The following is a 15,124-nucleotide window of genomic DNA, read 5'->3' on the forward strand; positions in this document are numbered from 1 at the left end:
ACAGCATAAATGATGTCTGCTATTAAGGAGAACTTTCTACTAATATTTTAGATATTTTTCAAATCTTTAACTTCGCTAAAACATTGGATAATTTGATCTCTTTGGGATTAGAACACTTAATCGAAATGAAAGCATTTGGATATGTAGAGAGGGTACAAGTCCCGTTAACAACTCATAAACATCTGAGACGTGACGATGGGAACAGCCACTGCTTTAATCTTTAAAAAAACTATATTTTTATTAAGATTTTATTTAAAATCTTAATTTGTAACTACAACTGTCAAATAAATGTAGTGGAGTAAAAAGCACAAGAGTAATAAAAATGCAGTGACAAAATAAAATAATAAAATGTAGTGGAGTAGAAGTTTTAAGTAGCACAAAATGGAAATATTCAAGTAAAGTACAAGTACTTCAGAACTGTACAGTGTGCAGCAGGTGACTTTTTCATACGCAGCGCTCCAAATCCCATCTGACCCCAGACACGTGGGATGATGATGCTGCTGATAAGGCATTGTGAACTAAAAAAGGGTTTGACTGTCAAACCGCTAACTTGTCTCAAAATTCACATGAACCGTAAAGATTGGAAATCATAAACAAATCACATCTATGGTGCTTTGTCTACAACTTGCTGTCTTCTGGTTGAGTTGGCTTTCTTCCTAGCCGAACCCACACTTTGTACTGGCTCTTCTACATCAAAAACAACCACATTATTTGCATATTAGGAAAGCATTGCTGTGCAGGGTGAGCAAACAGTTGCATCCCATTTGACATTTGGAGGGTGGTGTTTTTTTTTTTTTTAATTTTATCCAGTGCAGATGGTTATCTTCTTCCTAATGTGCAGAGTAATTACATAGGGTTTGACCAACATGCATGTTAAAGAGTTGCTGATAACTGTTATTTTGTGCCAGCAGTCACTGACTTTCTAATTTACCACTGCAATTTACACTACACAATGCAAGTTATTGCAGGTTTGAAGGAAATTGGTCAAACATTTCTTACTTAAGATGATGATTTAAAAACACAGATCCGGACACTTACTGAGATTTTAGGAGCAATGAATGTTTCAAATGTGGTCCTTTAAGAAGTATGCAGACAAATGAAAGCAGCACAACAATGTTAAAATACTCAGTTTCAAGTAAAGATCCTGCATTCAAAATGTTATTCAGTAACAATGAAAAGTATAATCAGCTTCACACTTTCATAATATTTGATCACTATTATTGATACATTAACACGTAAGCAGCAATTTACTGCTGCAGCTGCTGAAGGTTGGGCTAGTTTTAATCACCTTATACACTACCAGTTTTATCTATAACAATGCATCAAATTTAAACGATGATCACAGGTTTTGTATCTGAAATGAGTAGCTGTCACATGAATCGTACAATAATATTACAGGTGAAAAGTACCAGATTTCCTTCTGAACTGTAGTGGCACAGTAAAAATGCTGATACAAAAGTAAAGAACAAGTAGCTCAAAATTGTAAGTAAATGTACACAGATATACTTCACATAAATACCAAATTTAAATTGCTTTTAGCCCCGTATATTACAATAATATATACAGGACTAATACATTTTTCTACAATGTTGTGATTACATCTAATTTCAACATGTGCAATGTCTTCAAAATGGCATCACAAACTATCAGCACAACTTATGGAGCAGTCTCAACAACATTTCCACTTTCGTGCCTACGACATGTTGGCTTCCTTGTGAAGTATTGGCAGCGATCGCACTGGAAAATTAGCATGTAAGGAACTCTACACATTCACACGTTCGTCACGTCACTGATGGAAAGTGTATGTGACAGTTTAAGGATAGGTTCACAGTCAGCATTGCACTGAAACAGCTCTTCCTTATTGTAATCGCTCCTCTTGTTTATCCTTGCTATTAAAAGATCCCCTCCTGAAGTGCTTTAATGTCAGTAATGAGGGACAAAATCTACAGTCTTCAGGATTCAGCTGTCTGAGTTTGACAAATCAAGTCAATTTCTGCTAGTTTGGCTCATACGTGGGCGTCTGTCCACCTGTTTTTATGGGTATTTTCAATTTGCACACAAGGAGAAATGCTGGAAATTGGAAAATGTGTCGATGAAAGCAAAATGCGACAAAACACAAAGGGAACAGTCTCAGCAAATAAATGACGATGCACATGAAGCATGTGACTTAAATGTCCACTGAGGCTTCTGTTCCACAGGAGGCAGGAAAGATGGTGTCAGCCAAAAACTTCAGATCTGTGTGGAGCAATGAGGAGACTGTAACCTTCCTCAAATTAATGCATGAAACAAATGTACATTCCATATTTCCATCATGTTTTCCACATTTTTCTACCATCATATGCGCTTTGACTGGTGCTCTTTTAACTTGTTACGCTGTCTTCTTCTACAAAGGTACAACTGGCTGATAGGAGCATTAGTGCCACCTACTGCTTATCTTGAACCAACTCCTGATAGTCGCAGTTTTGGATGGAAACATGCATAAATTCCCAGTTTCTTTTGCTGATTTCCTTGGTTAAAATTTGCACCATATGCAAATAGAAACCTGTCTTTTTAGTCCAAAATTCCCTCTTTTTCTTACTGTCCCTCTGCTGCAGCTCAAAACTGTCCAGCGAAACACAAAGAGGGAGTTTTACACTGAAAAGACTGTAACTTTGGAACATTTCTAGCATATTTGGCTAACTCTGCTGAAGCCTTATGCTGTGGTCAGACTACTCAATGTCAGTCTCATAATAGCCTTAACCGACATCGGGCGATGCAACGGATCATTTTATCCTGTGTAGCGGATCGTGTAGCGGATGCACCTCATGGCGTGTTGACGGAAAAACTGCTGTGTCAGAATTGTTCTTGCCTTCCACAACGTGTTTCATGACATTGACCAATAGGAGCACAGAGCGCTGTATTGTCAGATGCCATTGTTTGTTTATATTCTTACTGCCAGAAGTTGGTCCCAGGCACCTCTTTCCTCATGACAGCACGCAGGTCAGGAATGATATCAAGCTATGATTGGTCTGGAACAAACATGTAATTTGTCTCTCAAACAAATCATGGCTAGAGTTAATGATGCAATAATGACCAAATCTGACACAGTGAGCATCTAAACCAACCTCCATCTCTTCCTTTGAAAGCGCAACGTAAAGTGATTTCTTGATGGACAGCAAGCAAAACCTGTTTCAGTGTTTGTATGGGCACCTGACTCCTGTTTTCAGACAGAGCTGAAAAACTTTGACCCTGTCCTTAAGATCAGGGCACAGGGGGCGGAAACAATAGAGTGAGGGCGGTGTTTCTCTTTCGGTCCAATGGGTGAACTTTGCAGACGGAAATTGCTGTACGGAGCATCATACATACTGGTTAGCATTACTTCTACCATAATACTCTTAGTCTCTGTAATGGGCAAAAGATAATTCAGTTAAGATGTATTGTTTCCTCAGTGATGAACAGTGTCACAAACAGTACATCTTACAGGAGCTGGTTAAATTAAGAATCATTTTGTGACATCTTCTCTAGAAAAGTTCTGTACAAATACCTGTCACTTGCTCACTTACTCGCTTTGAAGCCGAGTAATTCCTCAAACATTTTGGCTCAAGATACACAGGGAACCACTCCTAAGATTTAATTGTCAGTAACGTCTCACGGTGGCCAAGGAATGTGAAATGGGCCCATCTTACCTACCTGTCAACTTAAGAACAAGGGCATGAAATGATACTGTAGCGATGACATGATTGATTTTCAGAGAAAGTCTCTAAAGCAAATACAGTAAGACAACAAATACACACTAGAGGCCATCTTGCACTGGCATCACACCAGCCGTGACCAATGCGATAGCACTATGAAAGTTTGCAGGTGTGTAGATGAGATGTTTCGCCTCTCATCCAAGAGGCTTCTTCAGTTCGCTGGTGGGGAGTCCCAGACATGTTTCCCACTGCAGGATCGTTCACACTGAGATTACCAGTTACACTGTTGCAGCTTTTAACTAATAAAAAAGGAAAAAAAACAGAGGGAAGGAAATCCTCACAAAATATTTTGTCTGCTACACAATGAATAACCAGTTTCACAGTTGATGGCAGCTGTATTTGTGTATCCAGGTAGCTGGGAATGACATATTCACTTTCTTTTCATGTGTTTTTATTTTGGTTCGCATTATACAAATTGAAAATGTCATTTCCAGCTTCCATCTTTGTTTGGATTACAATAGGGAAGAACAATTTGGGAAATAAGTTTTTGTTGTGCAACACATGCAGTAGTTTTTAATTCAGAGGAGTCTTTGATGAGTCAGGAAATACCCTTCAGATTAAAAGTACTGTTAAACACCTGGATTCCAGCAGGTAATCCTGTCACTTGACTGCATTGTCGATACATGAGAGGCACACAAACTGGTTCTACATCTAAACCTGTGCATCCATGGGTCATCTAGGGACTAAAACAGCTAAAAAGATTTGGTTACTGCTCAGTTTCTTCTAATGGTCTTCATGATGAGAACGTGACACACACAAACATGCATGCATGCGCGCGCACACACACACACCTCTGGTAAAGTTTCTACTTCTCTTTCTATAAGTGCCTGCGTTCTGGCTGGTGGCAGCGTGTCTGTCAAGCAGATGAGAGGATTTGTTGCCACAGCAGTGAAAAGGCAATCTCTCAACTTTCACCATGACACTTTAGCCTCGTTTGATCTGAATAGAAAGAGTTTCGATTGCTACTCTCTCTCTCTCATACACACACACAAACCCACACGCACACACACATAAACACACTACAGAAGAGGTGGATCCAACTTTCTCTGCCTCAGCATTATTTGGCTTTACGTGACCTGACAGCCATGGTTTGTTGGCAGTTTTAATGAGCTTGGTTTATGTCAGGGTTGAGGTTACTTTTACTGGAATCTGGGCCACGTGTCTGTCACCTTCGCTGGAATCAGATAACACTTCTTTTACTCTCAGCCAGATAAAACCCCGCCCCATGCACATTAAATAACGTCAAACTTTAGTGTTTTAATAAACTGGCACTGAAAGTGAACTCAGCTCTTCCCACGCCTGCACTCATGCCGTCAGAGGACACAGTATAGTGTATCTTGCAGATTTACAGTAGAATAAAGACTCTGTAGATATGATCTCAAAGGATCAGTGACAAGAAGTGCTTTGTCAAAGCACTCAAGATTTGCTTTCTGTCATGTGCCAACAGCAACATACAGTAAATCAAAAGTAGGATTTAAAAAAGCTTCATTTTTAGCTACTTGCGTTTTCTTCTCTTACTCGAATGCACAATTTATAGGAATAGTTTGACATGTTGGAAAAACTCTTCTTTCTGAAATGATCAATACCACTCTCATGTAGCTTAGCTTAGCATAAAGACTGCAAACAGCTAGCCTGGCTTTGTTCAAAGGTGTCAGCACCTCTACATTTACACAGACAACAATTAACAGGCAGATACCTTTGGACAGAAGGTTTCTGTAGGTTTCCTTTTCTTTCCAGTCTTTATGCTAAGCTAAGCTAACCAGCTGCTGACAGCGAACAAAAGCATTTCCCAAAATATTTAACAGCTCTGTGTGACCCTTTAATTTGGATTGACAAAGCTAATTGACACATAAACACATTATCCATCCTGAATTATGCCAAGCCCTCTTTGGGCGAATCAGTAATAAGATGCATCATCTGTCTCAGTTTCATCAAAACTGGGCCAGAAAAATGCCAGTGAGGATGGATGGATGTTCTCTCCCATCTCAAATTTAACCTGTCTTTTTTTTTTTTTTTTTTTTTTTTTTAAAATCTCTGCACAGGAGCAGCTTTTGGTGCGGAATGTCAAACTCCCCGTCATTTTACCCCATCAGCAGCAAGTCTCAAGAATCAACCCCCCAGGCCAACCGACACACCTATGAGCCCTGTGGGACCTCCTGCCAGCAGATGGCACAATCACAGGTACTGAGCTACCTTGCCCTTTCTGTATCAACCCAAAACACCCTGGAAATAGAAAATCAGCTCTGACTCTTGTACTAGCTGCTGTCTGCACTCCAGTATGCACAGACACTGGTTTTAAAAAATGAATGGGTGTTTGTGAATTAAATGGTCTTTACAAGGACAAATGTTATAGATCTTTTTGAGGGCAAATTAGTGAACACCTGGGGTACATGCAGTATTCAACAGTCTCACATGAATAGTTCGACATTTAGAGAAGTACACTTATTCAGTTTCTTATTGAGTGTTCAACGAGAAGATCAACCAATCTCACATTTGTCCATTAGCTTAGCATAAAGATGGTAAACACACAGATAGCCTTCTCTGTCCAAAGGTAAAGTGCAGCTTTTCTTTTCTTAGCTGGTGTACGCTACACAGTGACAAGTGGTAATAGGAGCAAGTCAGCCATGCACATGATTGTGAAGAAGAAGAAACTCACTCGTGAAGTTTTATTGCACATCATTATGAATGTAGCCATTGTCTAATTTAGCAGTTTAGTATTCTGATGAAATGTTTTGCATAACATTTCCCATAACATTCTTCGTCAACACCCCGAAGCCATATAAAATGTCCTGTCCGCATTTGACATGACTCATCATGTCACTTGGCAGGTGAATGCTGGCTAACACTATCGAGCACACTGCACGTTTGTTTGGGCACGGTCAATAAAACACAAGAAAAATGAACGTACCAACATGTTGCTGTGTGCTCGCTGTGTCCCCATGATAAATGGAAGGAGCAGTATCGGTTTTCTGGCAGCATTCATCTGTTTTTGGGTGAGATTTTCAAAACAGTGCTCTGGTGGAGTTTTCACTGTCTTGTTTGGTGACACATGATGGCTCGCCGTTTCTCTTTTTGCAGCTTTGCAGACAAATTCAGAGCGTCTCGGGTTTGAAAATAGAAAAACATGCAAATTTGCTAAATACTGATCCATAGCCTCTCCTTAGACACCCCCCCCCCCCCCCCCCCCCCCTTCATTGTAGCCCCAACCCGCAATTTGACGGATTGGTTCCTCAGGCATGTGAGGTATGAAACCCTGATTGTCTGATTCTGTGTTTGAGACTGTCATTGGTCCACTGTAATTCCAAGGTGGAAAAGCTAAGCCATGGCACTGACTACTTATTTTCCTCATGATGTCTTGTAATATATAAAAAAAACAGCATATGGACATATTAACTAGGTTAAAATCTTGATTTTCATTGTTTTCATTGTTCATGAAGAGTGTGAAAGGCTGAGACAGTTCTCCGTGGTTTGTTTACTATGAGAGAGGAGGTTTTAGTGGCCTGAGGGGATTCCCTGTAAGCATCTTGGCAGCATCTTGGTCTAGGGAAAGGAGTGGGGAGAGGTTCCACATAATGAGCCCTGCCCTGATTGGTTTGCCAACAGTTAGTGTAGATTGTAATGTACATCTTGAATAATTTGTACCCACTGTGATGATGATCACACCACAGACTAAAGAGGGCAGCTACGTCACGCAGCAAGAGAACAACACCTTCAGCTTGAGGACTGTGAACAGGAGGCACAGCTGTGATGAATCCGTCAGTCCAGGGTCAGGATCAGCGCCGGGACCAGGCTCCGTTGACTCTGACCGCTTCCATCCGTACCGCCGACAGTTCAGCAATGGAGCAATGACGGCCACAGATTGTCTCCAACAGTGCTTGCCTTCCTTCAGCTGTCTGCAGGAGGTGTGCAGCCCTGACACTGACAGCTCAAGTGGCGAGGCGCCAACATCCTGGGACCAGTACAATGGCAGCTTTCAGGTTTCTCGACTTCTGGTACAGTACACTGATTTTATTCTCACCTGCTATTTCAGTTAAGGTTTTGTGCAGTGTAAGTAAGGTATGATAGAAAGACAGGGGGTGCATAAACGGAGAGCAGTACTAGAACTGTGTAAAAAATGCAACACACTTTGTTTCTCACTCGTGTTCAGTCATTACTAACACAGGCAAATTAATCTGAATGCAAATGTTAGAGCGGCTGTAATTGATATTTTTAGAATAACAATGTATCACATGATAATGTGAAAACAATGCGACAGCACCAAAGGGGCCACTCATACTAATGAACCTACAGAGAGCTATCACCTAAATCTGAAGCTTGCCTTGGCTTTATGGAGCTTTATAGTGAGTGTTGTTTTCATGGTTTTGGTTTGCCATGTCTTTGTAGCAGGTGCTGTTTTTATGACATCTGTCAGAGTTGGTTACCTTGGTTTTAATGAGAAACGCGTGTAGATAAGAACCATGCGTTGCTGATCAAGGACAGTTGCTGCCTGGTACTCAAAGACTAGTTATGTGCACCCGTTTATAAACCCACTGTACATTACCTGCTGCTCAACACCAAACAGCAGACAGACACAAAGAAAGACAAGAGACTAAAACAGAGTGAACGATGGATTCATCGGGTGCACACGACTACAAGTGAATGATCTAATGCTGCTCTGTCACTGCTGGATGTGGATTATATGTCATTGTTTTGTTTGTTGGCCAAAAAACCTCTCTCACTGAAAGTCAATAAAATATAATATGGTTTGCATTATATATAAAAACAAACCTGTGAAATGGTATATTGCATTTTTTTTTTCCATTTGATTAGTGATCAGCTGGTGAGCCTACTGAAGCTTTTAGCAGCTGAAGAACTTAGATGTTAGATTTGTAAATAAGCAACTGTTTGCTAACATCTTTGCCATCTCAAATTGAAAGGTGATGATTTATCAGTGCTCACAACAAAATACTTTATTGCAGGTTAAATGTGTCAAATCAGGCCACAAAGTCAGTTTTAAGCCCAAATTTGATTACAGATGTATTAAACCACATACAAAAATTTTGCCTCACTTTTGAGACTACAGTCTAAATGTTTTCTCTGAACAGTTTTATTTTTCTGTTCTCTTTCTTGCAGAGATCATACTCAGAACTACCAGCTGCACCAGTAGAGCCTTCCTGTTTCCTGTCTCAAGGCTATTCATCCTACAGCTCATCGAGCCCTCGACAACAGGTGAGTGAGTGTTGTAGAAGACTGGATGTAGTAGGTGATGATTAGTTAAAACATGAGTGATTTCAGGCCGTGATTTTGTGCGTTTGTGTCCTCTACAGGTCTCATCTAGACTTTATTCCAACAACGACCAGTCCAACAGCTCAAAATATTCTGTCTCCACCGAATCGCACCAGGGAAGCACGTCACACCCCTTCTTCCCCAAGCCCATTTACTCATACAGGTCACATTTCATCTTGTTTTTGCAAACATTTGTATTTTTGTCTACCTTTGTTCCCTAATCATTTTTAAAGCAACAATGTGTTTCTGACTGAAAAATGAAGCGATTCCAGGGAATATGGTGGGGGTACCTTAAATTGAAGTGAAGTGCTTTGTTTGCGTAAACCGAGCTTCTCAGTAAAATGCTAATGTGAAAATGCCTCCTTCACGACTGCAGCATCTTGATCTTCATGGCTCTGAAGAACAGTAAAACAGGAAGTCTGCCAGTCAGTGAGATCTACAGCTTCATGACTGAACACTTCCCCTATTTCAAGGTAACGCTATTAATGTTTTCTATATCAAGTTGAATTTAACCCGTTGAAAAAAATCTCGTGATCATCTGTGATACAAGCTACAGCCTGACCAAATATTCTGCTGCAGTGTTCACACTCCTAGCAAAACTTAATCTCAATTTATGTTTTCATATACTTACAATAGTGTAATTTGTTCAAAGCATAACTATTTTCTGCTGTAGTTTCACCTCTTCCAAATGACTTGATCTCTAAACTTAACTTCAGCTGTATGTTTTGGAGATGTAAAGCCTCTGATTTCTGCTGCTCCTCTTTGTCTGCTCCTGGTTGAGGTAAATCTTTTTAGCAGTGAGCTTGGAGCTTTTTTCCCATGAAAGTTATTTGCAAATTGATTGACCTGTTTGAGCATTTTGTTTTGATTTATTGATCTTTTTGCCATGTGTGTCACATTTCTCGGTAATGACGCACTGCATAAAACAGTGTGTTACACCTGCAGCCATAGGTGGCCCTAACCAGCTGGGTAATAACCTGTTGAGGCATGAGGCTGGCATGGGGGAGTAAAATGAGGAGGTGTTTGGGATCTGTTTAATATCTGCAGTGTGTGTTTGTATGGGTGTTTCTAGGCAGGTTGTGAGGACATTGCAGGGACTGAAGAGATATCCTACAGTAATTATATAATGTTACTGAGAAGATACTTGGTAGATTAAAACACGTTATAAATTCATGCCCCTGTGCTTTGATATTGATTAAATTAGCCAGCGGCAGGGTTCGATTTGGGTCATCACGTACATTTTCCAAAAGGTTCCATGTATCTACAAATCAAATAAGCTCAGACTCACCTTTGGAAAGAGCTCAAAGACTTGCTGCCATTCATATTAAAGAAGGCACTCTATAGATGGCTGCTTTCCAAACAGCTGCCTGCCACATTAGACACAGGCTGCAGGGCCAGAAAATAAATGAGGCAGATGATTAGTGATATACACCAAAGAAAGTCCACGTATTTTGCAAAAGCTGTGATTTTTATAGAGACATCTAAATGCTTTCTGACTACCGAGTTTCTTTGAGTTTAGTTGCCACTTGCTCTGGCATGCAGATATCGAACATCGCTGATGGTTGAAAGATGAATTCACATTTTAATATTTCCTGCAGGGCGGGCCTGGTGTCCTGGTTTCTGTGTATGGATTTCATGCAACATTTGAACAAATGTGTTGGTAATGCCAAGATAGGGCAAAATATGGATTTAAGTATGATTAGCATTTAAAAGAGTAAAACAAATTAAAACTAAAATCTCTTCTGGTCCACCATGAAACAGTAATGGTTCCTCTTCAACCACCTTGTAGTTTTTTTTTTTTTGAAAATGCCTCAACAACTATTGGATGAACTGGCATGCTGGTGTTAGCATTTAGCTCAGCGCACTGATGCTGTGATCCAATGATAAACCCAGCACACAGCATTGCACAGTGCAGCACAAGTGTCACTGTTTCTGACCGACAGCCAGATTTTTGCGTTCAGATTATGTGTTCATTGTGGTCAAGGAAAAATGACAAACATTCACTGCTTCCAGCGTCTCAAATGAGAATTTACTGCTTTTCTTTATCTATGTGATAAAATGTCATATGGTTGGCATGTCTTTGTAGAAAGAACATCTGCTTTAAACCTTTTCTTTTCCATCTTCTGTTTCTGTTTTCAGACCGCTCCTGATGGATGGAAGAACTCTGTGCGTCACAACCTCTCCCTGAACAAGTGCTTTGTCAAGGTGGAGAACAAAAATGGGAACTCATCCCGTAAAGGCTGTCTGTGGGCTCTCAATCCAGCCAAGGTGGAGAAGATGCAGGATGAGGTGCACAAGTGGCGTCGCAAGGACCCCCTCACTGTTCGCAGGAGCATGGCGAAGCCAGGTGCGTCCCCTGAGCCGATCGAAAGATGTCAATAACGAAAGAGATTGTTTGACCTTTTAATCATTTTTTTTCTGTTCTGAGCTGCACTTTAAACCTACCAACACTGGATGGTAATTTTAACACATCTTATTTGATTCAAACTTTGTTTGATACACACTTTTTCTACAGAATGCCTTGATCGTCTACTAGGAGAGAGACCGGACAAGCTCAGGTCTTTGCCACCTTACCCAAACTCAGTTTTGTTATCCAGAGTGGCCCCTGTCTACAGCACCACCTCATCGTCTTGCCCCCCAGCCCAAGTTCAACCGCCCTGCTTAACCATTCGGCCTCCACAGTATGCCCATATTCAGCCTCAGCAGCCCTGCTACCTTCCCCCCACTGCAGCTCACCCCAGCAACTCATTTGCTCTGTACTCACCCCGTGGACAGCCAACAGCCATTGAGAGCCTGAACTCACCCATGGCTGGTAAGATGCCACCTCCTTACAATGCTGCCCTGCAGGCTGAGTACAGTGTTGGCCCCAGGAGCATGCAGGACTTTCTGCTGGAGGGAGACCCCAGTTGCGACATTGACACGCTCAACCCCAGTCTGACTGACCTACAGCTGCAAGGTACAGGAATCTGATAGAGACATTATGAAAACAACCAAGCAGGAGACATGTGAGTTTTGATCACTGTGGTAATGAGAAATGAAGGTGTGTTCAACAGTGCAAAAACATTCCTTCAACGTCATCCAACTTCTGCAAATTGACAGATATACTGGCACTGCTGACATTATGAGTTGATATCAGCTTTCAGCATAGCTCACAGAGATATTGCTGTCGGTGTATACGTTGGCTGATGAGTAGGTACAGAAATCCAGCGTTACAACATTACAATGGAACTGACACAGAGTTTCAGTTGCATAGTTTTACCACCAAGGAGCACGAACAAGTTGACTTTCCAGCTGTGAAATTTCCTGCTTGGTACATCATATTGCTCATGTTCGCTGGGACACAGGAAGAGATGATACATGCGTGTGAAGAAGACAACTGATCACAGTTTCTTCAGAGTCTTGTTTGCTGTGTGATAGCTATTTTCAGCTCATGGCGTGCAAGTAGTTACCTCATTTTATACGCTGGGTGTCAAAATGTGGCATCATTTTGTTTGGGTGCAAAGTCTGCATGTGATACAATTAACAACAACCGTGTAAATGAATCCTTTATGTTGCTATCAGACCAGCACAGACCTCAGCATGCCAAAGGAACAAAAGCAGAGATACAATTAATTATGTTAATGATGGCTGTATGTCATTTTGGTGTTTGAACCAGTTAACATTAGTGTTCTCATTCACGTTAATGATCTATGTTTTTATTTTATCACTTTATTGTGTTTATTCTCTAAAAACCTTGCATGATGTATTTGAGGAGGGATCAATTGGCATCAGGAGGTAAATGCATCCTGAATACATCTGATATTTTTCCTTTTTCTCAGGTAGCTTATGGGAGGAGTTAAGGGAGGACAGCCTGGTTTCCGATCCACAAGACACCACCACGACCCCGTCCACTACTTCTGCCCTGCAGAACCACCACGTCCAGACCAGCTGCCAGCAGGTCATACCTCCTCCTGTCAGCCGACGAAAAGCAGATTATGAGGTGGAAAACATAGACTGTGAAAGAAACTTAGAGCAGCATGGCTGCTTAAATGGGCTGCATCCTGTGGTTTATTCAGGGGTGGAGAGTCTGGCTGGGTATCTGACCTCATGTACCGCATCCATCTCCTTAATATAAACACCTGACTCTTTCACACTCCTTGGCCATTCATGTAACCTGAATGTGGAATATTATTGCAGGCAACCTCATGCCACAGTATTAACTTGGTGGTTATTTAACCCATCAAATCCTCTGTTTACCACTCTTTGGAGGGACTAATTTGTATCCACTGTTAGTAACAAGTTCAGCTGATTCTATCTGTTTTTTTTTTTGTCTCCTCCAATACTTAGTTTTCCCCCTCTTTTTTAAAAATTTTGCCACTGCTCCTGTTATATCTAATGGCAAATTAACAAATGCTTATAGGTTTGATAAATGGAAAGGGAAACAGAGAACCACTTGAAAAACAGAAATTGTAATGAAATTGCTAATTGAAAACTCGATTATTAAATTAATTTGTGAATTCATGTATTTATTTATTTATTTACTTACACTATTATCACATTATTTTACCAATTTCACATTACTGTGGTATTAATGCATTTTTAATTGTAAATCTGAAACGAAATTGTTTTATTTTGTCATTTGTAAATCAACCTTCGCATTCAGTCTCTGTTCATCTGTTTCGAAGGGATTAGTGGCCCGGTGGTTAGACCTATTGTCTTGCAGCAAGAAAGATCTGGGTTGCATGCCTTGGTTGGGTTGGCTACGTTTAGGTATGAGGAGTGTTGATTGGTTAGGAAAAGGGAAGACTATCACGAGAAGCCAATCAGAGGTAGAGTGAGGCGGGTCATTCGTTTGCCAGCGGACGGTTCAGTCGTCCATTAGCGGTCCACCACTAACAAATGCTAGTTGGGATCGGTCCCCTTTGACTCTACAGGAGCTAAGAATGAGCTATAACGGCCGTATGCGGACTGCGAGACCGTTTGATCTGGCCCACGAGGCAATTCATAAATACAAAATGTCTGAATACTAACTAACTAACTAACTAACTAAATAAATAAATAAATAAATGAATGAATGAATGAATGAATGAATGAATAAATAACAGCAATTACGTTTTTCCGCTATGAAAGAAAATTATCTAAAATTGTAGACAAAAACGACCTTCCAAGGGGTCCCTGAACGCAACACACGTAACTGTTACGTTGCTGTCACGTCAATGCGTATGGCGACCATCAAGAAAACGAAAGTTGAAGCAGAGTATTGCGCTTAGAGATTTATACAAATTATTTTTATTACTATTTTGTTGAAATGAAAGGCGAGCCAGGGGGCCTGAGTTTGTGGGGACGTGCTCGCAAGGAGAAAAAGGTTGAATTCCGTTTCAGCTACAAAACGTGCTAAACTGGATGGGCTGCGACGACAGGTGCGCTTGGATGAAGTTAAGCCTCTTCAGTGGAGTTTGGATGACCACCAAGCAGCTTTCACAAGACCACATTCTGACCTTATGTAGTTTTGTGGTGAGCGAGCTAATGGCTAAGAGGCTGAAACCTCATTGAGAAGGAGAATTTGTGAAGGAGTGCTTTGTTGCTGCTGCTGAGCTGCTAGGTTTGTCTGAAATAATCCATAAAGATGAAGGAAAGCCTGACGTGGAAACTCAGTGATAGTGTCTGTTTACTTTGGCCTTCATGGTGGACATTACCAAGAACCTCTCAGAGCTGAACCTCAAGCTTCTCAGCTCTCTGCTTTGAAATGTGAAATCATTGTAAGCTAATTTAAAGCAGTTAAAAGTGCTACTGGAAAGAGGAAACACTGTGCATTTTCCTACACTGCCAGAACAAGTTTCACAGTGTGGAAACTCCTTCAGGCGTTTGGTGAGAGGTTTCAGGACATGAAGAGTAAACAACAGGACCTGAACATATTTGCTACGTCATTTAATGTGGAACCAGCCACCAACATGAAATCTCAAAACCAGGTACATCAACCTCTCTCTGCTCGAGTTTGTATAAACTGTTTGTACATCCTGAGGATCCCAGTATGAGGAGACGTGCAGCGAAGTTTTCTGTGTGGGACAACCTCCGACTGTGAGCCACTCTTTTCAGAAAAAACTCTCGGAGAGACTGTCTGATCCAAACCAGAAGAACCACAATCGAGT

At 41.0% G+C, this 15,124-nt stretch overlaps 1 protein-coding gene across 1 annotated transcript; it reads left to right on the plus strand.

The window, feature by feature from the left end:
• Positions 1–5,792: 5,792 nt before the first annotated feature.
• foxn1 (forkhead box N1) lies at positions 5,793–14,245 on the plus strand. Its single transcript, XM_076735258.1, has 9 exons — positions 5,793–5,912; positions 7,400–7,582; positions 8,844–8,939; positions 9,038–9,159; positions 9,373–9,469; positions 11,136–11,343; positions 11,512–11,952; positions 12,815–12,975; positions 14,126–14,245. The coding sequence occupies exons 1-9, from the start codon at positions 5,793–5,795 to the stop codon at positions 14,243–14,245; spliced, it is 1,548 nt and encodes a 515-aa protein (XP_076591373.1).
• The last annotated feature ends 879 nt before the right edge of the window (positions 14,246–15,124 follow it).

The sequence above is a fragment of the Chaetodon auriga genome, chromosome 7 (genome assembly GCF_051107435.1).
Source record: "Chaetodon auriga isolate fChaAug3 chromosome 7, fChaAug3.hap1, whole genome shotgun sequence".
NCBI lineage: Eukaryota > Metazoa > Chordata > Actinopteri > Chaetodontiformes > Chaetodontidae > Chaetodon > Chaetodon auriga.